A 20,933-nucleotide genomic window follows, 5' to 3' on the forward strand; every position below is an offset into this window, starting at 1 on the left:
TGATGTTTTTGGCTGCTCAGCATATAACTGTCTATTTTTTGTGACTTTATTTGTAGGCTGTTTTCTATACAATGACGATAGGGAACGATCTGACCATAGCTCTGTATTCCCATAGGTTCAGTTCTTCTTTCTTTTAGCAACCTGATTTTTTTTAAGAAGAGATCTGCATTTTATTCTAGCAAAAGCCTCCCTCAACGCGCCCGCTATGGGATGAGGATGTCAGTGTAGAAACCCGCAGCTTGCTTTTCCTTTTCTATTCGAGCACCTTTGGGATCCTGTTGCCCTCATCCTCCGCGTACTCCAACCGGCCCCACCATTTGTGCCCAGCTATAGATGCTCAAGAGGACACTTGCAAATAAAGGAGAGCATTTTGGAAAATAAACTTTAATGCTTAAAACGTCCTGGTGTTTATACCTCATTTACATGAATCATGACGAACAATGCAGCAGCGCTTAATTTGTCTTTCACTCTTCACAGTGGCTTAGCTTGTTCTGGAGCGGCTGTAGGGCAGACCCTGTATGTACATAGTGATGTGACTTCAGAATCTGTTAGACTTTCCTTTCCACTTGCCGGATGTAAGTCATTAACGCTGTTGGATGCCAGCACTGTGTGGTACCAGACACTTCTCTGTAACTCCTTACGCTGCAATGCGCTGTCCCAAGCCAAAGCTGGCTGCTGGAGTCTGGTCCAGAACGTTGGCAGAGCAGCTTGGGGGCCTCTGCCTCGGGTGGAACTGACATCGCCCCGCGTCGATTGTATTGTCAAAGTGTTTGAAATCCCTTCACTGAGCTCGTTACGTGGAAATAAAATGTGGTTGGTTCCAAAAGCTGAACCTTGTGGCCTCTCTGTTGGGCTGTGGGTGTCAGGCCGTCCAGCTCCGGTTGGGCTGTGGGTGTCAGGCCGTCCAGCTCCGCTCCAGGTTGACCAGCTCCATCCCCTCACAGTACGAATGGGGCCGTCGGGCTTTGTGCTGTGGAGAGAGCCAGTATTCCCCATGGAGCAGCCGTTGGCTTCCAGCAGGTCCCTGGAGCATCCCCCTAAGGCAGCCCCAGGGCTCTGCACCCCTGCCCAGGGATGGGGCGGGCACAGCCCTGCAATGCTCCCCCGTGGACCAGCCACCGCCACGGCCCCCGCGCTCACCGGCCGCTGCCTGGAAAGCTGATGGAGAAGGGGAAAGGGCGTCCACTGGATGGGCTCCATGGGCCAGCTCGACACGGAGATGTCGCTGGCTTTGCCCGAGTCCACCATGGGCTCGTTCATGCTGCCGGAGCTCGTGTCCCACTCGTAATGGAAACTGGCAAGAAAACGCAAAGTAATTACAAGGGGGAAGGGGCCGTGGGGTAAACCCCGAGCGGGTGCAGAGGGAGCAGAACGCTGAGCATGGGCACCGCGGGGCGCTGGAGCGTGCAGGGCCCTGGTGCCGTGGCCGAGCCGATGGCAGCGCGCTCCCACCCGCACGGAGCCGCCCTGCTCCCTGCGGGCGTGAGGAAACCGCTCCTCCGGCTGCGGTGCCGCAGCCCCCGGCTCTGCCCCCGGCCCCCGGCTCTGCCCCGGGCCCCGGCTCTGCCCCAAGCCCCCGGCTCTGCCTCCGGCTCTGCTCCGCCCTCCCACCCTGCAGCCCCCCCGTACCTGGCCCGGCCCGGCGCTGGGCGCTGCTTGGCGGCGGTGCCCGAGTCCTCCCGGCAGCCGCCGCCGCCGTTGCCCAGGGCCTGGAGGTGGAGCAGCTCCTCCGAGGTGCTGAAGGCGGGGTTGTCGAGGGAGCTGGCCGAGGGCAGCCGGGACCGCGACCAGTACTGGGCAGAGACATCGTCCAGGCGGCAGAACCGCCGGTAGCTGCGGGCACGGGGACGTGCACACATGTACGCACACACGTACACACGCATGCACACACATGCATACACACATAGGGACGTGCATGCACACGTCATGTCATAGAGTCATAGAACAGTCAGGGTTGGAAAGGACCCTAAGACCATCCAGTTCCAGCCCCTGCCATGGGCAGGGACACCTCACACTAAACCATGGCACCCAAGGCTTCATCCAACCTGGCCTTGAACACTGCCAGGGATGGAGCACTCACAACCTCCCTGGGCAACCCATTCCAGTGCCTCAGCACCCTAACAGGAAAGAATTTCCTCTTTATATCCTTATATACACACACACGTGCATGCACAAATACACGTGCATGCACACACATACAGGTGCATGCACGCATACACACATACATGCACACAGACACATGTATATGCACACATATCCACACACATGCATGCAAACATACACACATACATATGTGTATGCACACATACACAAGTACATGCACACAGACACATGTACATGCACACACACGTACATGCACACAGACACACATACATGCACACATATCCACACACATGCATGCAAACATACATACATACACATGTACATGCACACATACACATGTACATGCACACATACACACGTACATGCACACAGACATAGACTCATAGAACAGTTAGGGTTGGAAAGGGCCTCAAGATCATCCAGTTCCAACCCCCCTGCCATGGGCAGGGACACCTCACACTAAACCATCCCACCCAAGGCTTCATCCAACCTGGCCTTGAACACTGCCAGGGATGGAGCACTCACAACCTCCCTGGGCAACCCATTCCAGTGCCTCACCACCCTAACAGGAAAGAATTTCCTCCTTAGATCCAATCTAAACTTCCCCTGTTTCAGTTTTAACCTGTTACCCCTTGTCCTGTCACTGCAGTCCCTGACGAAGAGTCCCTCCCCAGCATCCCTATAGGCCCCCTTCAGATACTGGAAGGCTGCTATGAGGTCTCCACGCAGCCTTCTCTTCTCCAGGCTGAACAGCCCCAACTTCCTCAGCCTGTCTTCATACGGGAGGTGCTCCAGTCCCCTGATCATCCTCGTGGCCTCCTCTGGACTTGTTCCAGCAGTTCCATGTCCTTTTTATGTTGAGGACACCAGAACTGCACACAATGCTCCAGGTGAGGTCTCACAGGAGCAGAGTAGAGGGGCAGGATCACCTCCTTCGCCCTGCTGGTCACGCTCCTTTTGATGCAGCCCAGGATATGGTTGGCTTTCTGGGCTGCGAGCGCACACTGCAGCCGGCCCATGTTCATTTTCAGCACCCCCAAGTCCTCTGCAGGGCCGCTCTGAATCTCTTCTTTGCCCGATCTGTAGCTGTGCCTGGGATTGCTCCGACCCAGGTGTAGGACCTTGCACTTGTCATGGTTGAACTTCATAAGGCTGGCATCAGCCCACCTCACAAGCGTGTCAAGGTCCCTCTGGATGGCATCCCTTCCCTCCAGCGTATCAACCGGACCACACAGCTTGGTGTCATCGGCAGACTTGCTGAGGGCGCACTCAATCCCACTGTCCATGTCAGTGATGAAGATGTTAAACAAGACCGGTCCCAACACCGATCCCTGAGGGACACCACTCGTTACCGGTCTCCAGCCGGACATCGAGCCATTGACCACAACTCTTTGTGTGCGGCCGTCCATAGACACAGACACATACATGCACACATGTACATACATACACACACATATACATGCACACATACACGCATGCACACATATGAACATGCACACATATACACATGCACATATACATGTTCATACACACATGCATGCACACATAGACATGTACATGCACACATATGTACAGGCACACATATACACACACACATATACATGTGCATACACATGCATGCACACAGACACATGTATGCACACATATGTACGGGCACACACATACACATATACACGTTCATACACACATGCATGCACACATGCACACACATGTACAGACACACACACACACGTGCCCATGGGCACACACCACCCCAGTGACCGCACTGGGAGCGCAGAGCACAAGTTTCCACCCAGATGTTGCAGCCTAGGGCAGGACCCGGCCCCGCGCCCGGGTGGGGATGGGGCCCGTGACAGTGCTCAACATCTGGCCACAGCCCCGCAGCTGCCGGGTGGCTCCTCAGAGCAGTCCCTGCGGTGCATTACGAACCGGGGCGCGCGGCGCGGCCAGGCCAGGGCCGAGCCCTGCTCCCTCCATGGCTGGGGAGGGATGGGGGCCCTGGGACGCTGTGCCTGGGGCTCAGCAGCGCGGCTCGTGCATCTCCATCACGGTGCGTGCGCAGCACACGGCCTGCGGCACTGCAGCCCCTGGCTCCCCTTTCCTGCCTGCACACACAGACACCCGCACCCAGCGCGGGGCTCCACAGGGACCAGGGACCAGCCGCTGCTGCCCCGGCACCTCCTGCCCATCGCTATCAGCCACAGGGGAGTGTTTGTCTGGGCAGAGCTCAGCCAGAGCCCACCCTGCATCCCCGCATCCCTACATCCCTGCATCCCCGCATCCCTGCATCCCTGCATCCCCGCATCCCTGCATCCCCGCATCCCCGCATCCCGCTGAGCTGTGGCTCTCCCTGACCCCACACGAGGCTGGAGCTGCTGCCCATTGCCCCCAGCATCCCAGGGAGGGATCGGAGCAGCAGCCCCACAGCAGCAGCTCTACCCCAGACCCCATCCCTCTCATCCCACCTGCTGCGGGTCTGGTCAGCCCTGGCCTCCATCAGCAGCACTTTGAACCTGCGCACGGCGACGGCGGCGATGACGGCGCCCAGGAGGAGGATGCTGAGCAGGACGCCCACGGCCATGCCCAGCAGGCCCTGCTGCGTCACCCGGTGATCGCAGCGCAGCCCCATGAACCAGAAGTCGCTGCCCACGGGGCACCTGCACCAAGAAGGGGTCAGGGCGGGGGGGGGGGCAGCCCCATCACCCCCAGCACGGTCCCGGGGGCACTCACTGGCAGAGGGGGCCGCGGTCCCGCGGGTGGGTGCAGATGCCGTAGTTCTTGCAGTAGTCGCGGTGGCAGAGGGACGTGCACGTGGCGTTCCAGTCCGCACCGGGCACGCAGGCGAAGCCGGGCTGGCACATGAACAGTGCGGTGCAGGGATCCGGCTCTGCAGGAACAGGATCTGGCCATGCCAGGGTCTGACCATGGCAACACAGAGCCAGGCCAGGCCCGAGCCCACCCCGCAGCCCCTGCACTCACCCAGAGCCCTGTGGCGCAGGATGGATGCGGTGCCCATCGCCAGCCCTGGCCGGGCACTGCCGGAGCCCAGCACGGTGCTGAGCGTCGCGCCCAGCCCCGGCACCCACACGTGCTCCGCCATGAACAGCGCCTCGTACTCCAGCACCACGCTGCCCTCCCTGCGGGGAGCCCAGCGCGACACGCGGCGTCACCACCAGCGCATCCCGGCAGTGCCACGGCACCGCGTGCCCTGCGCCCATGGCAGGGGCTGCGCCAGCACGCACCTGACCCGCGTCACCTCCAGCCGCAGGAAGCCGGGCAGGGGCGCGAAGAGCGGCGTCACCTGTGCGGGAGCATTGAGCGCGCTGCGGGGCGGCCCTGGCGCAGCCCCACGGCCCCGTCCCGCGCTCACCGTCCGGTTGAAGCCGTGCAGCAGCGCCCGGTGCTCGCGGGACGCGGGGTCCTGCAGCGCGGGGCTGAACCCCAAGTCCAGCACCAGCTCACAGGGGACGCGCAGGACGGAGGCTGCGGGAGGAGAGACGGGGACAGGGTGACACGGGCCCGCTCCTCCGCCTGTGCCCCTAGGGGGGTCCAGCCTGCACCCACCTCTCAGCAGCGGCCGCTGATCCTCCACGATGAACACCCGGGGGGCTCTGCCCGGCGCGGCCGGTGGCGCTCGGGGGGTGTCAGCATCCGGATGTCCTCTGGGGTCACTCGATGGCTGGGCCAGGTCTGGGTCCCTTGCAGCTGTGGGGGACGCGGGGCCCCCACTGTGGCCCAGGGTCCCCGGGGAATCGCTGGGCTGCGGCGGGGGCCGTGGCGTCACGGTGGGCGGATGGGTCACCCCCGCCGCATCCCTCTGCGGCGCAGCAGCACTGGGCTCCGGTGTGATGGTCCCCACATCCCTGGGCAGTGCTGGGCTGGCAGCGGTGGTGGCTGCGATGGTGACAGTGGTGGTGGCGATGCCGGTGTCAGTGGTTGGTCCCAGGGAAGTCTCAGGCTGGGATGGAGCCAGCGTCTGCGTGGTCGCGGGGGCTGAGGGGGGGTCCAGGCTGCCCGGCTCCCAGCTCAGTGGTGCAGTCACTGCCCAGGGCCCGGCATCGCCCCCCTCCACCGGGTCCCCCCCCAGGAGCTGGGGTCCCTCCGTAGCATCCCCACCAAAGCTGGTGTGGGGCAGCCGGAGCCCTGGGGCTGCGGGGGTGCCAGCGGTGGGGCTGAGCCCCAGGATACCCCCGCGGGTCCCTGGGGAGGGCAGCGGGGTTGTGGGCACCGCGGAGCCGCCGGCTGGGGCAGCCGATGGGGCCGGGGGTGCTCGGGGGGGACCCGGGCTGGGGAACAGCCCCCGGCTCTGCACCGCGCTGCCCGGGGCCATGGCAGTGAGGGGCAGCCCCGGGGGCCGGGTCTGGTGCAGGGGGACGTGGCCGTGCCCAGCGGCACGCTCCGTGTCGGGTGCCCCTGAGAGCGACGGGGTCGGGTCCGGGGGTGCCCCTGGGCCGGGCGATGTCACCCCCGGGGTGCTGGCGCTGGTGGGGCCGGGCAGAGCCGGCCCTGTGCCGGCAGCGGGCAGAGAGGCCGGGCCCGTCCCCGCTGCTGCGCTGGACACGGGGTCATCAGCGCCCAGGGGCGGCAGAGAGGGGCGCGGGGCAGCGGCGGGGCCCTGCCATGAGGCATCCATGGCTGGCGACGGGTGGGAGCCGGGGCCCCGGCCCCCGGCCTGCCCCCGTGTCCCTGCCGGTGTCCCGGTGGGGGTCAGCGGCCTCTGCAGCCCCCCCGCGAAGGGCGATGTCCCGGCTGTCCCCAGCTCTGGGCTGTCGGTGGCCACGGCGATGCTCGGCCGGGGCCCTGGGCCGGGGTCACTCAGCGGGACGGGGGCACCCGCGTCCTCCCCCACTGCCAGCGCAGGGGCTGAGGGCCCGTGTGAGCCCCCCTGGCTCTGCACGAGAGCTGTGCCCGTGGGGCTCCGTCCCGGCAGGGTGCGGGGGGACCCCCGCTGCCCCCCGGCAGAGCCGGGTACCGCTGCAGGGGATGGTGAGCGCCGGCGTGCCCCCGGTGCGGAAGCGGCACCGTCAGACGCCGCGCTTCCCGGGGCGTGAGTCCCGGGGGGGTGCCCGGTGGCAGGAGCCGTGCTCGGCTCCTCAGCGCCCGCGGCCCCTGCACTGCTCCCCGCTGGGCTCTCGCTGCCCGCAGGGAGCCGGGGGGCGGCTGCTCCGTCCCTGCCTGCCCAGGGGCCTGCGGGGCTCCGCTGGGGGCCGGGGGTCTCGGCAGCCCCGGTGGGGGTCCCAGGGAACGGCAGCAGCTCAGCCCCTGTCCGCAGCCGCCCCACGGCCTCCGGGGTCGGTGCCTGCCCCACGCCAGCTCCTCGCTCCGGATCTATGGGCAGAGGTGAAAGTGGGGGGACACTGGGCAGGGCTGAGCCATGGGCAGCGCCCCACAGCCTCCAGCTTGGCATCAACACACATGGGCAGCGCATGGTGCTACAGACGAAGGGGTCACGGTACCTGTGGGGCAGCGCTCCCCCGTCGCGGTGCCCGGGTGGGTGCAGGAGACGGCAGTGACGGGTGTGGGGCCCATCTCGGTGCTGAGACAGAGGCAGAGCCGTGCACAGCATCCCACGGTCACTGAGAGCAGAGGGGAAAGAGCGGTGAGCAGCGGTGCCGGGCGTCGGGCATCAGCACTGGGCCCCAGGAGCCGCAGGTGTGGGCAGGGGGTCGGTGCCTCCCCCCATACCCAGGGGCACAGGTGAAGGGGATGCTCCAGAACAACCCAAGCCCAGCTGGAAGCCCCCACCCTCGTCCCAAGGCCCCAAACCGGGTCCTGCCGCCCCGGCCCCGCTGCCCTGCGCTGGGAGCGCCCGCTCTGCGCTGACCCGCACCGGAGCCGAGCCCCCAAGTGCCGGTGCCGGTGCCAGGGCTGGCGCTGCCCGGGCAGGGCGCTGGGTCCCGGCACCCGCGGGAGCGGTGGGGCTGGGGTCACCCTGAGCCCCCGGCACCGCCTCGCCGGGGCTCCCGCTGCTCCCGCACCCCGGGTGTCAGCCGCTGCCCGCCGGCACCCCCGGCTCAGCCCCCCCGGTGCCGCCCCGGTGCAGCCGCGGGGCTCAGACCCGCCCGAGCCGCTGCCGGTACCGGCCCCACCGCGCACCCCGCAACCGCGGCCGCCCCCCCCCAACCCCGAGCCGGGCATCCCCCCCCCAGGAACCCGGCGCTCACCTGCGGCGGCCAAGAGCGGCGGGAGCCGGAGCCGAAGCCGCTCCATGGCGCTGCCGAAGCGGTCGCAGGAAGCCCCCGCCCGTCCCCGCTGCGGAGGGGCGGAGGCGCCGGCAGCCGCAGCCCCCGGCCCGGGCCCGCCCCACCGCCCCCGCCCGGCTCCGTGTGCGGGTCCCGCCGGGACAAAGGCTCCTGCGGGCACCGGGGGCTTCACAGCTCGTCCCTGTGAGGGTGCTGAGGCGCTGGCACAGGGTGCCCAGAGAAGCTGTGGCTGCCCCATCCCTGGCAGTGCTCAAGGCCAGGCTGGACACAGGGGCTTGGAGCAAGCTGCTCCAGTGGAAGGGGTCCCTGCCCGGGGCAGGGGTTGGAGCTGGAGGAGCTTTAAGGTTCCTACAACCCAAACCAGGCTGGGATTCCATGAATCACCCAGGGCACCACCACCAACAGAACCAGCACCGGCTCACCTGGGCACAAAGGGGTGGCTCTGCAGCCACCATCACTCCCATCTCCAAGCAGGCACTGGGGAAAACCACCATGGATGCGGTGTCCGAAACTCCCCCGGACTCCGGCTGCAGCCTGCTCAGGAGAGCCGTCAGGATGCGTCTGGGTGAAGGAGCAACGGAGCAGCCTCCACCAGCACCGGCCTCGCGCACGGTGAAAGCAAAACCCTTTGGCTGAGGTCCCTCGCCCGGGTGAGGGCCCGGGGAGGAAGCGGGGAACACCCGGGGCACGCTCAGGCCCCACGTGTAGTGGACACGGGGCCACGTCCCGCCCTGCGCCCCCTCCATGGCCAAGGGACTCAGCACCAGCAGCGCTCACTTGGCTGCAGCGCCTCTGACACATCAGAGTGTTTCTTGGCACAGAGGGAGAATTGTGCACGGTCCAGAAATAACTTGTTCCTGCCTCGGGAGAGGTTTAAAGCGAGCGGCCCGTGCCGGGCTCACAGGGACACGGGTGGGATTCTGTTGTGCAGCAGCAGGAAATCGCTCTCCCCTTTATCTCCCATCAAACACAACTTGTTTTCACCGGGATGAAATGAACTGCGCAGGCAGCAGGTGAGTTACTGGGAAGAGCTGACAACGTTAGCAGTGAGGCCCAGAGCTCTGCACCGTGGCACAAGCCCCTTTCGCACACACACAAACAGCACAAGCTCTTTGGGAGACAGGATCAGAGCCTGTCTGAGCTTCTAGTGCTCCCCAGTGCTTGGCTGATGGTGCCTTCACCCCCTAACAGCACACAGGGATGTCCCTCACCCCCCACTACCCAGCAAGCACAGTGGCAGGGGGGGATGGCAACGCCAGCAACACTCCCCTGGTCTTGTGTATTTATTCCTTTTTTTTCCTCGTTTTTAAAGGATAACAGATTGAGACAGATTTAAATACAACGTCCAAGTACAAGGTTCAGATGAAAGCAGCAGCAGCATGGCCTGTGCGTGCACGCTCCTGTGCTGCCCCCAGCCCGATCCTGGCCATGAGACAGCGCCTGGGGAAGGAAGAAAATTCCACGTATTCAGTATTCCATCTAGGAAGACCCAGTGGTTTCAGGCACAAAAGCAGTGAGTCAGGCAGAGACCATGCAAGCTGGACACCAAAAGCAAGCTGTGAGCCCACAGGGCTTTCGAATGGCCGGGATCTCGCCTTGGCTCCAAGGGAAGGGGCACAGGTCTCTGTGGAGTGGAGCTGAATCGGAGGGAGCCGCAGGACCAGCAGGAAGGTGGCCCCATCTGCTGCCACGCTGGCCCCGGGCCAGCAGCTCATTTCCCCTCACTTCCCTGGCAGCACCTCAGGGCAGGGGCTCCACTCACCCCTTCCTGCCCGTTTCCTCCCCAGCAGGAAATGCCGGGAGCTGTCACAGCGTGTCTGGAGATGCCCTCCCCCCCCTCCCCTTAAAACCAGGGACTTCCACAACCAGAGTCAAACCCCATCGACAGAAAGAGCTGTGGATACTCGAGTGCTCCAGGTGCCCCACAACTCCCCACCTCCTCTCTCCAGCAGCAGACACCACAGGGAAGCCACATCTGCTTTCTCCTGCCAGCTCCCTCCCAACCCCTGCCTGCCCCATGGCCACACAGTGCTGCCCCTCACCCAGCCGCCCCTCACAGGCGTCACACACTGCCCTGTGCCCATGCTGCTACCCGAGACACTCACAGGAGCACGACTCCACTTACTCAGCTCTGCAGAACTGGTTTTATTCATAAACATCCTTCTTATCTGCAATGTAATCTACAATCTCCTGTGGACACATTAATTTCTCGGCGTCTCCATCGGGAATTTCAAATCCTGGAAAGAAAGTGCGCATACTTAGCCGGGGTCAGAGGAAGCGGGAGCAAGGCTAAAGGAAGCCAGGACAGCGCGGCCAGGGACACACAGCAGGGCCAGAGCCAGCACGGGGCTGGGATTCCCGCTGAGCTTTGCCCTGCTCAGCACCACTGCTGGGGCAGGGAGAGGCTGAGGAGGCAGCGAGTGCCCCTCACACCTCGCTGGAGCCACCACTACCTGCACCACAGGGGATGCTCCCGGTAACACCGGGCAAATCCAGGCATGAAACTCCTTGGTCAGAGCCTGCTGCCAAGTGCCCCAACAGCCACCGGCTCATGCAGGCCACAGCTGGGGAGAGGGAGCACAAGGGCTCAGAACCGCTCAGAAACACATCCCATGAGAAGCACCTTCTCTTCCCAGCCCTCACTGCCACAGCATCCAACGGCACACAAGGGAATTTAACACGGAGCATCAGCAACTGCTCTGGAAGCAAAACGGCTGCCCAGGTTTAGAGAACAACCAAACCCCAGGATGTCTGTGACCCAGTGTGATCAATTAGGCAGAATGTCTGAGCTTTACATGAAAGCACAAAGAAGTCCAAAATGAAGTGAAAAGCAACTTGGAATATACACTGATAAGGCAAAATCGCCTTTTTTCCCCAGTAACATCAAGTATTGAGTAAAAAACCAACCTGGTGAGGAAAACCTGGGATCAGCTGTGATTTCCCAGGGGGAGCCAAGACCAGCTCCGGGATCAGCCCTTGTGCTGCCCCTCCCCGTCCCCAGCAATGTGGGGAAGGTGCCCAGGGGCTGCGGGGAGAACAGCAGCCGGAGCTGCCAAGGACCGAGCTCAGCAGCAGATGGACAGACGGGGAGGCACCTCCCCTGAGCGCTGCTGGTGCCACCAGTGGCCAGCTCCCGTTCTGACCCAGCACCACTCCATTTCCTCCGAGTTACAGGATGGAAAAGCCACGGCTCCTGTCCGCAGCGGAGCAGCAGCGCCCGTGCGCTGCGGCTGCGCCCAGGGATCAGCCGTAAGCCCCGTGTGCGCGGCTCGCACTTACCGAACTCGTCCTCCATGGCCATGATGATCTCCACTTGGTCCAAGCTGTCCAAGCCCAGGTCCTTCATGAAGTGGGACTCCGCTGTGAGCTGCGGGGAGAACGACCCTGGGTCAGGCGCCTGCGGCCGTGCCCGTGCTCCCCCTCCCCGGGCCCCCACTCGCCTTCTCCGGGTCGATCTTGTCGTACAGCTTGAGGACGTAGAGGACGCGCTCCTTGATGCCGTCCAGGGTGAGGGGGGGCAGCTCGGAGAACCGGCGGCAGGGCGGCAGAGCCCGCGGCACCTGCAAGGCACCGGCACCGGGCAGCGGGAGCAGCGCCGCCCGCCCCGCCCGGCTCGGGAGGCCGCGGGTGAGCGAGCGGAGCGCGGCGGGGCCCGCCCGGGGCAGCAGGCGGCGGGCGCAGGCCGAGAGGACACGGGCCGCCATGGTGACCTGTTCCCAGCGTGCACCGCGCCGCTCCCGGCACACAGACAGCCGCGCCGCGGCGGGGCGGGCCGACACGGCTGCTTCCCCGCGGCGGCGGCCGCGCCCCCTGGCGGCTCGGAGGACCACCCGGTACGGCGCGGGGCAGCAGCAGACACGAGTCCGGTCTAAAGCCAAGTGATTTAATGGCACCGCACACACCCGGGCGCACGCGCAGCCACACGCGACCCCCGGTACCGGTGGAGCTGAACCGGAGGCTCCCCGCAGCGCTGTGTCAGGCCGCCCCAGGCTGAGGCTGCCGGTACCGGTACAGGCAAACGGTGCCATCCTGCTGCCCGGCCAGCAGGCAGGCACCGGTGGAGGCACCCGTGGGGGCCCAGCGTGCCAGTGCCCAGCCTCCCGCCGGGCCCGGGGTCAGCAGGGCCATGCACTGGCCCAGGAGCAGGTCCCACACAGCCACGGCACCCGATGTCAGCACGGCTGCGGCCAAGGCACCCCTCACGTCACCCTCCAGGTACCTGGGGACACAGACACAAGGGTCACACATCTGCAAAAGCAGCAGCACATCACTTCTGAAACCAGCCAGCGTCCCAGCTACAGATGACTAGGGACACTTCAGCTGGCTGCAAGAAGCCAGGCTGCAAGAAGCCAGGCTGTGTGATGGGTCGCATCTGAGAACAAAGGATGTCAACGCAACCCTTTCCCAGCCACAGAACACGCTCAAAAACCACTCAAGATTTGGACCCGCTGGTGTCTGAGCACATCACCACAGCATCTCATAATGGTTTAAACAGCCTCTTTCCAAACGGAAGAGAGAAGGAGGAAAAGGTCACCCAGATCCATGGAGCTGCTTAGCATAAATAAAGGTGTCAAAGCCTCTCTAACAGCACAGCTCTGTGACAGCTCAAAGGTTTGGAACATCTTTGAAGACATTTTCTCAGGGGGTTCCCCTGTAAACCCAGTTCCAGCATTCCCACAGTGACTGGTGCAGGGAAGATGAAAGCACAAGCACACAGAAGCCTCACTGCAGAGCCCCCGGAGCACAGCCCCTCGCTGTGAGCCCAGGGTCAGCACAGGCTGGCGCAGGAAGCAGGCAGGAAACAGCCAACACCCTCACCCTGCTCCAGCCCCTGGAGCACATCCAAGGGCACAACGGATGCAGCCCCTTATCACCGGCAAGATGGCAAATGGACCCCTGCCAGCAGCACTGCCCAGCCCATGGAGAGATCCCCCCCAACCCTCGAAGGGCTCCGGGAGCAGAGCCCCGGTACCTGCCTGCCGGTGTGCCCAGGCGGGAGGGAGGAGGCCATCACCCCCCTGCTCCTGGCTGTGCTGGGGTTGAACACCACCACACGGAACGCTGGGTTTCCACAGGACTCGCTCTCTTTGGCGTGTGGGTGGCTCAAAACCACAAACAGGAGGCCCTGATGCACAGAGGAAAAATACATCATTAAAAACAACAGCAGGAGGGGAAAAAGCCCAGCGAATTTTCCAACAATTAATTGCTGCATTCTCTCTATAATCAAAGCCCCGTGGACAGTGATGCATTATTTGTACCAAATAAAACAGGAATGCTTTACTTTCCTTATCAAGTTAGATAAAACCCAAAGCAGCTGCTGACTGATAAGAGCTGATGCAATGCAGGAGAATCACAGCTCGGTGACCTGGAGGATTTATGCACTGATCTTCCTGTCTGAAAAAGCCAGGCTTGCTGTAGGATGAAATTTCTGGGCCTCATTTTAATCCCTAAAAGCTTACAATTTAACAAGGATTCCACGCAAAGCAGCACAGCTGAAACCTGCAGCTCCCAGAACAGCCACAGGCCAGCACGGAACACCCTGGGACAGAGATTCCAAGGAAGTCTCCAAAGAGTGTGACTCAAACCACCATTATTGGACAATTCTTGTTCAAAAAGTTAAATGCCCGCTGAAAGCAAATCTTTGATCCACAACAAAAATCCATCAAGAAGCACCGCACAAGGGGAAGCAAGTGGGAAAGAATCATCAGTAGAAAGCTTGGGGTTAAACAGTTAATGCCCTCGGGGTGCCTATAGATAATAATCACACAGATTTTCTGACAACAGCAGTTACCCAAGTGTGGAATGGTAGAGGTTTGATAAGCACCAGGGCTCAGCAACAGCTCTCCTGCTTTCCCCCCTGCAAGGCGCTGCTGCTTTGGAATGTCTTTTGATGCATCACATTTTACCAGCACACAGCAGAAAGCCAGGAATTCAAGGCAGCCAATGGGGCTTACTTCTGGTTAACCCATCTGCCTTGCAAATACCTTCAGAATATCTAAATAGGACTGGTATTACAATACACTTTAGAAACTCCGATCCCCCAGTTGGTCAGTGCAGCATTGCCATATTTCATGTACGTACAGAGTCAGAATAGGCTCGATGGCAGATGGAAGCTGGGTAGGAATAACCGATGTGCATCTTCTTCAGGAGCTGGCCTGTTTTCAGATTCCTGCAGTCAGGGAACAGACAAATTCTGACTGCATTTCCAGCCTCTACATGGTATTTCCTAAGCACAGTTAGGAAAACACCACTATGCAAGATGGACAGAGCTTTGGTTCCACATAAACCAAACTAAGACATGAGACCACAGGAAGACACGTAATGAATATGGTGCAGAAGCAAGTGGAGTTACAGCTGCACAGCTCATTCACCACCTACTGCACTGCACACAAGTTCAAGTGCCAGACCACAGGCCTGCTGCCAATTGCTATTTCACAGGCAAAGCAGCAGCCAAACAACACCCCTACACTACCCTGCAGCCAACTGTCACCACACACACCCCTGAGCTAAACCAGTTAACAGCAAAGGAATCACTGACCAAATGACAATGCTGTTCACTGCAGTGGTGCCAACCAGGGCGTCCCTCATTCCTTCCACTTCAGCAAACGCTGAAACAGTCTCTTCAGGAGGCATCAAAGTCTGTCCATCCCTGCTCCTGAACAGCAGATTAACAAGTGAGAAGCGGCAGCCAAAATAGCGGGTGTTCTGCGCTCAGCACATCTCCAGAAAGAAGAAGAACCCAACACTCTTCTACACCCAAGATGTATTCTCACTCTTCCTCCACCAGCCCCACAGAGCACCCCAAATCCAGCACTCACCTTCCTGTCTCTGAAAAAGACACTATTTCCACGTGCTGCTCTTGCACAGCCCTACTGTTGCTGACCAGCCTCCTGTCCTTCAGCCCAAGAACAGCTTTTATGGTTCCAGTTCTCACTAGTGACTGCCTGAATGAGTCAGTCTCAGAGGAATAAAGCAGGAGCCTAAATTAAGAGAAAGTCACAGCTCATGAGAAGGAGAAGCAGAACTCAAACATGCCATAGTATATAAAAATGAGCACGTTTAAACACCTCTAGGGATGGATAAACAGCTCTTTATAACTGATTTATAGAAACCCCTTCCATTTTCCAAGTGTTAAAGCAACTGAGAAAGCGACACATTAGTAAGGGATCATTTCTGCTGCCACACCAGAGGAGAGTTAAGCTGTCTCTTCATGGTGCAAAGGGCTGGTAATAAATAAATACAAAACCTTATTTCTCCAATCTCCAGGTCTCCCAGTGCTACACACACGAGATTGCAGGAGTCTGGCAGAGGAACGATCTGTATTACAGGAATCTAGGACAGCAAAGCAAGGATTCAGTGTCACCCACAATGTCCCTTTGACTTCAATGCCATTTTCTAGAGTGATTCATTAAAATGACACAGAGCAGAGCTGATTTTCCCTTCTGAGGAAGCACACTTAGATTAACAGCTGAACTCTGGGCTGTTTGCCTGATTAAACAACCTCTGTTGATCTAAGTGACAAAAAGCATCTCCAGGGAGTGTAAGGGGAGAACACATGAGCCAGTGGCTGAAGTGCAACCACCATCTGGTACAAGAACCAAACTCCAGCAGATAACATGGGACCATACAAGCTACCGGCCTCCTCCATCAGCACTGCATATCACTCTCCTCTGCTGCTAAGTGGAATGAACGAATTTATGCCACCTAAAGAACTTCCCCTGCACCCAACAGAACAAGCTCCTTGTTTCTTGGGAACTAACACGTGGGACAAGAAAGTTGCCCTGAACTCTAGAAATAAGGACTGTGTTGGTACCTCTCCGAGCTGCCAAGTGTAGACCTTTTCCCAGTGGTCAGGCCCCAGGGGTTTCCAGAGGGAGACAGAGCTCTCACAGGCTGTCACCACACATTGCTCTCTGCAGCCAGCTGCTTCCCACCACATGGTGCTCACATCCACAGCGCAGGAACTCGAACAATCCTGCCCAAAGGAAAACAGGGCTGGTTTTCTTCTGACAGATGTGGTTATCTAACCTGGAGGGACAGCCTGAGGACAATGCTTCACATTCAGTGTGGGGGGAGTTTGAGGCTGAAACTTGACGCTTATGATGTTTAAATTTGAATAAAGTGCCAGTGAGGCACCCAGGAGAACGCGCTTGGTCGGTTTCATCCTCAGAGCAGATACACTGCCTCACTTCACAAAAGTCACTTGTCATTTGGAAAGACAGGGACCCAGCAGAGGCCTGAGCTCGGACAGGACTCACGGCGTTAGTTAGTGCCCAAAAAGGTGACAGACTGCTGGAGCCACAGGGCAGGAAAAAGGGCTACAAGGGCTGAGATCATCTTACCTCAGGCCAGAGTAAAATGCAGCAGTTGTTCCTTAAGACACTTGCATGGGTTTAGAATTCATCATTCAGACACAAACACTGAAATCATCAGTCAGACGGAGCTGAAGAGCCATCTAACCCCTCAGCAGGCTTTACCACAAGACACAACTGATCAATGAGCAATCTACTTTGTGCACCTACCCATTCTGCAGGTTTTATTTCATTTTTGTTAAACTCACTATTACAGAGCTGCCACTGACTCAGTGACAATTATCTGCTGTTATCCCACCTTCAGCTTTGATAGAAGCTGCAAGCTCTCTTCTCTCAGGCCATCAGGCAGTACTGGAATCAACTGTTCTGCTACAGCTTTTTCCTGCACAGACAAGTAAAGAATGAAGATAATTCAACTGTGAAATTACATTCAGCACCTGCAAGAACGAGGCAGAAGTGTGAATTCACTGTGTTGCTGGAGAGCCAAGGGAGGAGCACCTCTTTTTGTGCTTGCATGTCTTTGAAAACTCAGAAATCACAGTGAAAATTATCTCTTACCATCACTTTGCATCTCAGCCTCCAGGGACAAGTCATTCTCTCAGTACCCATCCCACACACGAGTCATTTCATCTCCTTTACCAAATCCTAGCTGAAAATGTTCCTTGAGGTGGACAACACTTTGTGGGTACCAGAAACTTAGTTCAAATCAAGCAGGACGTTAAAGAATTTGCTCTTGAGGTCAAAAGACCTTAGGCAACAGATGAGACCCAAACATGCAGTAAGTCAGCTAAAAGACAGCACGCAGGGCTAGCAGCAAACACGTCTTTCCCCTGAAGCCAGGTGAGACTCCTGGAAAGGGGATTTGCCCACAAACCCACTGGATTAGAACCATGGGCAGAGGCCCAGCTTGTTACCTGCTCAGGAGAAGCTCTGCCGGATCCTTGCTGTTCACTCTCTGAGTGCTGGTGCTTCTCCAAGGCCTCAGCCTCATCACATTTATTACTGGGACTTCTTTCCACTTCTACAGGAAACACTGTACCTTGTTCTTCCTCTTGCTCAGCAGATCCTGCACCACAGTGGTCCAAGTGCAGTGCAATGGCAGAGTCTTTGCACCCCCCATCCTGCACACCCCGTGCAGATGGTCCGTTGGAGGGATGCAGGCTGGGAGGGATGGAAGGTGTGTCAGGGGACACCTCACTGTGTACTGAGGGTAACGCAGCCGGGGTTGCACCCACGACAGGGAACACACATGAGGAAATCTGGGACCCCGGCTGAGTGGGAGCAGCAGCTAAGACAGTCCCCATGGGAGTAAAGAGCAATTCGCGGGTGGAAAGCTCCTTCTTGGAAGCTGGGCTTTCTGCGTGAGGTGACTTAGGCAACCCAGTTTTGAAAGGTGAAATCAAATCACTTCTGAGACATTTTTCTTCTGGAGTCATTTGTGCACCCTGTGTGTCCTCTGCTGCCACTCCATCTCCAAACACACTCGGAACAAAAACTTCCAAGTCATTCACAGGGGAAGATTCTAGTTTCTCATGTTTTAGTTGTCCAAACTCCTCATCAGGTAAGTGGAAGTCCCTGATACCCAGCCTGGGGGCCAGCCACTGGAGGCTGCAGAAGGAGAAGACAGAGCCACAAGTATTGAGGTCCACAGCAGGGAGGCCAAGAGGAGCAAGACCCTCAGGACCTTTTGCCGCGTGCCCTCCTGCTCTTTGCCTCGCAGCACAACGCAGGGAGCGGCGCAGGGGGACGTTCATCACGGGGAGCAGCTCAGCCCTGCAGGCTCCAGGTACCTGCTCCTTCCCCACAGGCTCTGCTGGCTCTCCATCAGCCTGGCACACAGGGAAGTTGGCTTCCAGGTCTTCTGGGTGGATGGGAGAAGCTCCATTCCCCAGGTGCAGAGAATCACTGTTCTGAAGTAGACTTTGAGGCTGTTCTAACAGAGTCTTAAGGCACTTGCCAAGCACTTGGCTCCCCACCAGAGCAGGATCCACACTCCTCGGCTGTACAGCACCAGACCCTCCTGCCTCTGTAGCCCCAAGAGCCGGAGCAGCAGAGAACCTGGTCTCGTCTGAGGGTGGCTTTTCCAGACCCCCATCACAGTTTCCCTTTTGGCTCTGACACTCATTTGACAGCAGACTGCTGCCTTCCCTCGCCACTGTGAGATCCAGGGTCTCCATGAGCTCTGGTGACACCAGATGCGCAGGGGGGGTGCTGGCAGACTTTTTTCTTCCCTTCTGCTTCCTCTGTGATTGTCTCCGATCTCGCCCTGTGCTAATGATACTGCTCTGGGAAACGGATCCAAGGGAAGTGCTGCTACCACTGGAGGCAGGAAGTGATCCCTGAGGACTACCTGTATTTGCTGGATCATTTTCTGCCGCAAGGCAAGGGAACGGCACTATCCCTGACCCCAAATCATTTTCAGCTCTTTCTTGGGAGGGCTGATCCAAATTTGCATCTCCGAGCTTGCACTTACTTCGCTGACCTTTCTTGCTCCTGCCCAGCTGGCTGAGGATGACAGCATCGAGGTCCACCTTCCTCTGGCAGCTGGACATGCGCCGAGTTGTCCTGACGTAGTATTCAACTGGGAAGAGAAGCCCTTCAACCACCGTGCACGAGCTCAGGGCGCTTCCAGGGGCTGCCACGTCTGCCGGAGGAGAAAGTCTCGACTGAGTTTCAAGCTGTTGGTTCTCCAGCAGTTCTTCAACACCGTTCAGAGCAAGATCTGCTGGAAAGGGATCTAAGCTACCGGCGTCACTCTGATTCCCCTCGTGGCTTTTGCTCTCGTTAGTTACAGTCTTATTTCCATCAGGAGACAATGCCTCATTTTCTGACATTAAATCCAAGAGCCTAGATAATTCCCCCTGATCTTCACACATACTCTCACCAACCGTTTGGCTGATTATACTGGGGGATTCCTTTCCTCCATCAGCACTGATGTCAACTAAAGCAGAGTCTCTGTTCTCTGAACACAGCCATGCAGGCTCAGGGTTGTCAGATGAGGGCACAGCACCCGGGGACCTGGGCTGCCAGACACTGCTGCTGTCCTGCAGTGCACATGGGAAGAGCTGAGGTGCTCCTGGAGGGACAGAGTCTTGTGTGACTCCTGACGCTGCACTGGGAGGAGTGAAACCGTTCTCTTCTCGCGGCACAAGTGCTGGTCCTGCTGCTCTCGGAGCCATTTCCTCAGTGGCTGAGGCACTGCTTTGCCTGAAGACTGGAGACGGCAGCTCCCCTGTGCTGGCAATTCGATTTGTCACCGTTTCACCAGTGCTGCCGAGAGGCACATCACGCACCGATCCCCCCGACACGCGAGCCTTCGCCCGTCTCCTCAGCCTCAGCAGGCTTCTGGAGCTTTGGTGTTTGTTCTCCTCAGGGGTAGGCCTGGCAATTCCAGCACACAGCATTTCCTGGCTAGCCTGTCTGCTTTCTGCCTGTGAGCTGCCCTGCAGGCCCCCCTCGGGAACATGTCTGAATGCACCAGATGTTTGCTCCTGTGTGCCAAGACCGGAGCAGGGTTTAGTCTGTAACTGCGAGGTTTCATGTTTGTCAGCACTAGGAGGTTCCGCATCTCTAGAACCTGTTGGAAAGAACGTCGTACACATAAAGTACTCCCAGCAAAGCCCCATCCCAGCAGGACACCACACGGTAAAGCTAGAAGACGTTTTTGGGAGCGAAGGACTGGGATCTTAGAGCCTGGACCTGGCGAGGAGGGAGGAGAGGAGACGGCAGGGGCCGCCATGTGGGTCTGGGGGCGGCGGAGCTGGGCCCGCCCCGCAGGGCAGGCCGCGGGGCACGGAAGGGCGAGAGTGGCCGGTCCGGGCTGCCCCTGGCCCCCGGCCGGGGGGGGGGAGGCATCGGGCCGCACAGCAGCTCCCGCCGCCCGCCGGCTCTTACCTGCGGGGCTCAGCCCCCGTCGGCCTCCTTCCGCCGCCGCGTCCCGGCCGTGGCTCCTGGCTCGCTCTGCTCGCCGCGCCCGCTGCACACACGCACACACACACACACAGAGCACCGGCGGCGCTGGGACCGGGCTCCTGCCACCGTGCCCCGCGCCCGGCCCGGCCCCGGCCCGCCCCGCTCACCCGCAGCCGGCTGACGGTCTCGCTGTACTCCCTCCGCAGCAGCGCCAGCTTCTCCCGCAGCTGCAAGACACAACGCACCGGGCTGGCACCGGGCTCGCACCGGGCTCGCATCGCCGCCCCGGCCCCGCTCCGGTACCTGCTCCCTCTGCGAGCCGCTGAGGGCCCCGCCGCCCGCCGGCTCCTCCATGGCCGCCCCGCCGGGCCCTGCGTGCCCATGGCAACCGCGCCGGAAGCGC

General features: G+C 59.9%; 4 protein-coding genes across 14 annotated transcripts in view; 1 reads left to right on the forward strand and 3 right to left on the reverse strand.

Annotated features, from left to right (window-relative positions):
- The window catches only part of TNRC6A (trinucleotide repeat containing adaptor 6A), a 47,356-nt gene extending 46,524 nt beyond the window's left edge, over positions 1 to 832 (forward strand). For all 4 annotated transcript variants that reach the window (XM_065684935.1, XM_065684937.1, XM_065684936.1 and 1 more), the window contains one exon: positions 1 to 832. This exon is cut by the window's left edge and continues 1,999 nt beyond it. The gene's annotated coding sequence lies outside the window, so the exon portion shown is untranslated.
- On the reverse strand, positions 369 to 8,855 carry LOC136017036 (collagen alpha-1(I) chain-like). Of its 5 annotated transcripts, none has more exons than XM_065684941.1 (12): positions 8,729 to 8,855; positions 7,560 to 7,679; positions 5,668 to 7,431; positions 5,474 to 5,586; positions 5,346 to 5,404; positions 5,083 to 5,240; positions 4,834 to 4,990; positions 4,569 to 4,760; positions 1,630 to 1,833; positions 1,141 to 1,294; positions 900 to 970; positions 369 to 866 (listed from the first exon to the last, which is right to left on the reverse strand). In XM_065684941.1, the coding sequence occupies exons 2-12, from the start codon at positions 7,630 to 7,632 to the stop codon at positions 863 to 865; spliced, it is 2,949 nt and encodes a 982-aa protein (XP_065541013.1). In that variant the 5' UTR covers positions 7,633 to 7,679; positions 8,729 to 8,855; the 3' UTR covers positions 369 to 862. The 5 variants fall into 5 exon arrangements, with proteins under 5 accessions (XP_065541013.1, XP_065541014.1, XP_065541012.1 ...); XM_065684942.1 differs by lacking the exon at positions 8,729 to 8,855 and adding an exon at positions 8,268 to 8,358 and having other exon boundaries at positions 4,569 to 4,616; XM_065684940.1 differs by lacking the exon at positions 8,729 to 8,855 and adding an exon at positions 8,268 to 8,358 and having other exon boundaries at positions 4,617 to 4,760.
- A 1,596-nt stretch (positions 8,856 to 10,451) lies between these two features.
- Positions 10,452 to 12,010, reverse strand: NDUFAB1 (NADH:ubiquinone oxidoreductase subunit AB1). The gene is made up of 4 exons (XM_065685837.1): positions 11,747 to 12,010; positions 11,586 to 11,673; positions 10,760 to 10,870; positions 10,452 to 10,543 (listed from the first exon to the last, which is right to left on the reverse strand). Exons 1-4 carry the CDS (start codon positions 12,008 to 12,010, stop codon positions 10,452 to 10,454), a joined length of 555 nt encoding a protein of 184 aa, XP_065541909.1.
- Positions 12,011 to 12,175: 165 nt separating this feature from the next.
- PALB2 (partner and localizer of BRCA2) lies at positions 12,176 to 20,927 on the reverse strand. Of its 4 annotated transcripts, none has more exons than XM_065684944.1 (12): positions 20,834 to 20,899; positions 20,698 to 20,757; positions 20,513 to 20,594; positions 17,533 to 20,195; positions 16,917 to 17,000; positions 16,120 to 16,281; positions 15,553 to 15,638; positions 15,125 to 15,286; positions 14,845 to 14,961; positions 14,388 to 14,475; positions 13,283 to 13,431; positions 12,176 to 12,525 (listed from the first exon to the last, which is right to left on the reverse strand). In XM_065684944.1, exons 1-12 carry the CDS (start codon positions 20,882 to 20,884, stop codon positions 12,282 to 12,284), a joined length of 3,948 nt encoding a protein of 1,315 aa, XP_065541016.1. In that variant the 5' UTR covers positions 20,885 to 20,899; the 3' UTR covers positions 12,176 to 12,281. The 4 variants fall into 4 exon arrangements, with proteins under 4 accessions (XP_065541016.1, XP_065541018.1, XP_065541019.1 ...); XM_065684947.1 differs by having other exon boundaries at positions 12,187 to 12,525; positions 17,533 to 20,153; positions 20,447 to 20,594; positions 20,834 to 20,927; XM_065684945.1 differs by having other exon boundaries at positions 12,437 to 12,525; positions 13,279 to 13,431.
- Positions 20,928 to 20,933: the final 6 nt, after the last annotated feature.

Source organism: Lathamus discolor, chromosome 6 (genome assembly GCF_037157495.1).
Source record: "Lathamus discolor isolate bLatDis1 chromosome 6, bLatDis1.hap1, whole genome shotgun sequence".
NCBI classification, from domain to species: Eukaryota; Metazoa; Chordata; class Aves; order Psittaciformes; family Psittacidae; genus Lathamus; species Lathamus discolor.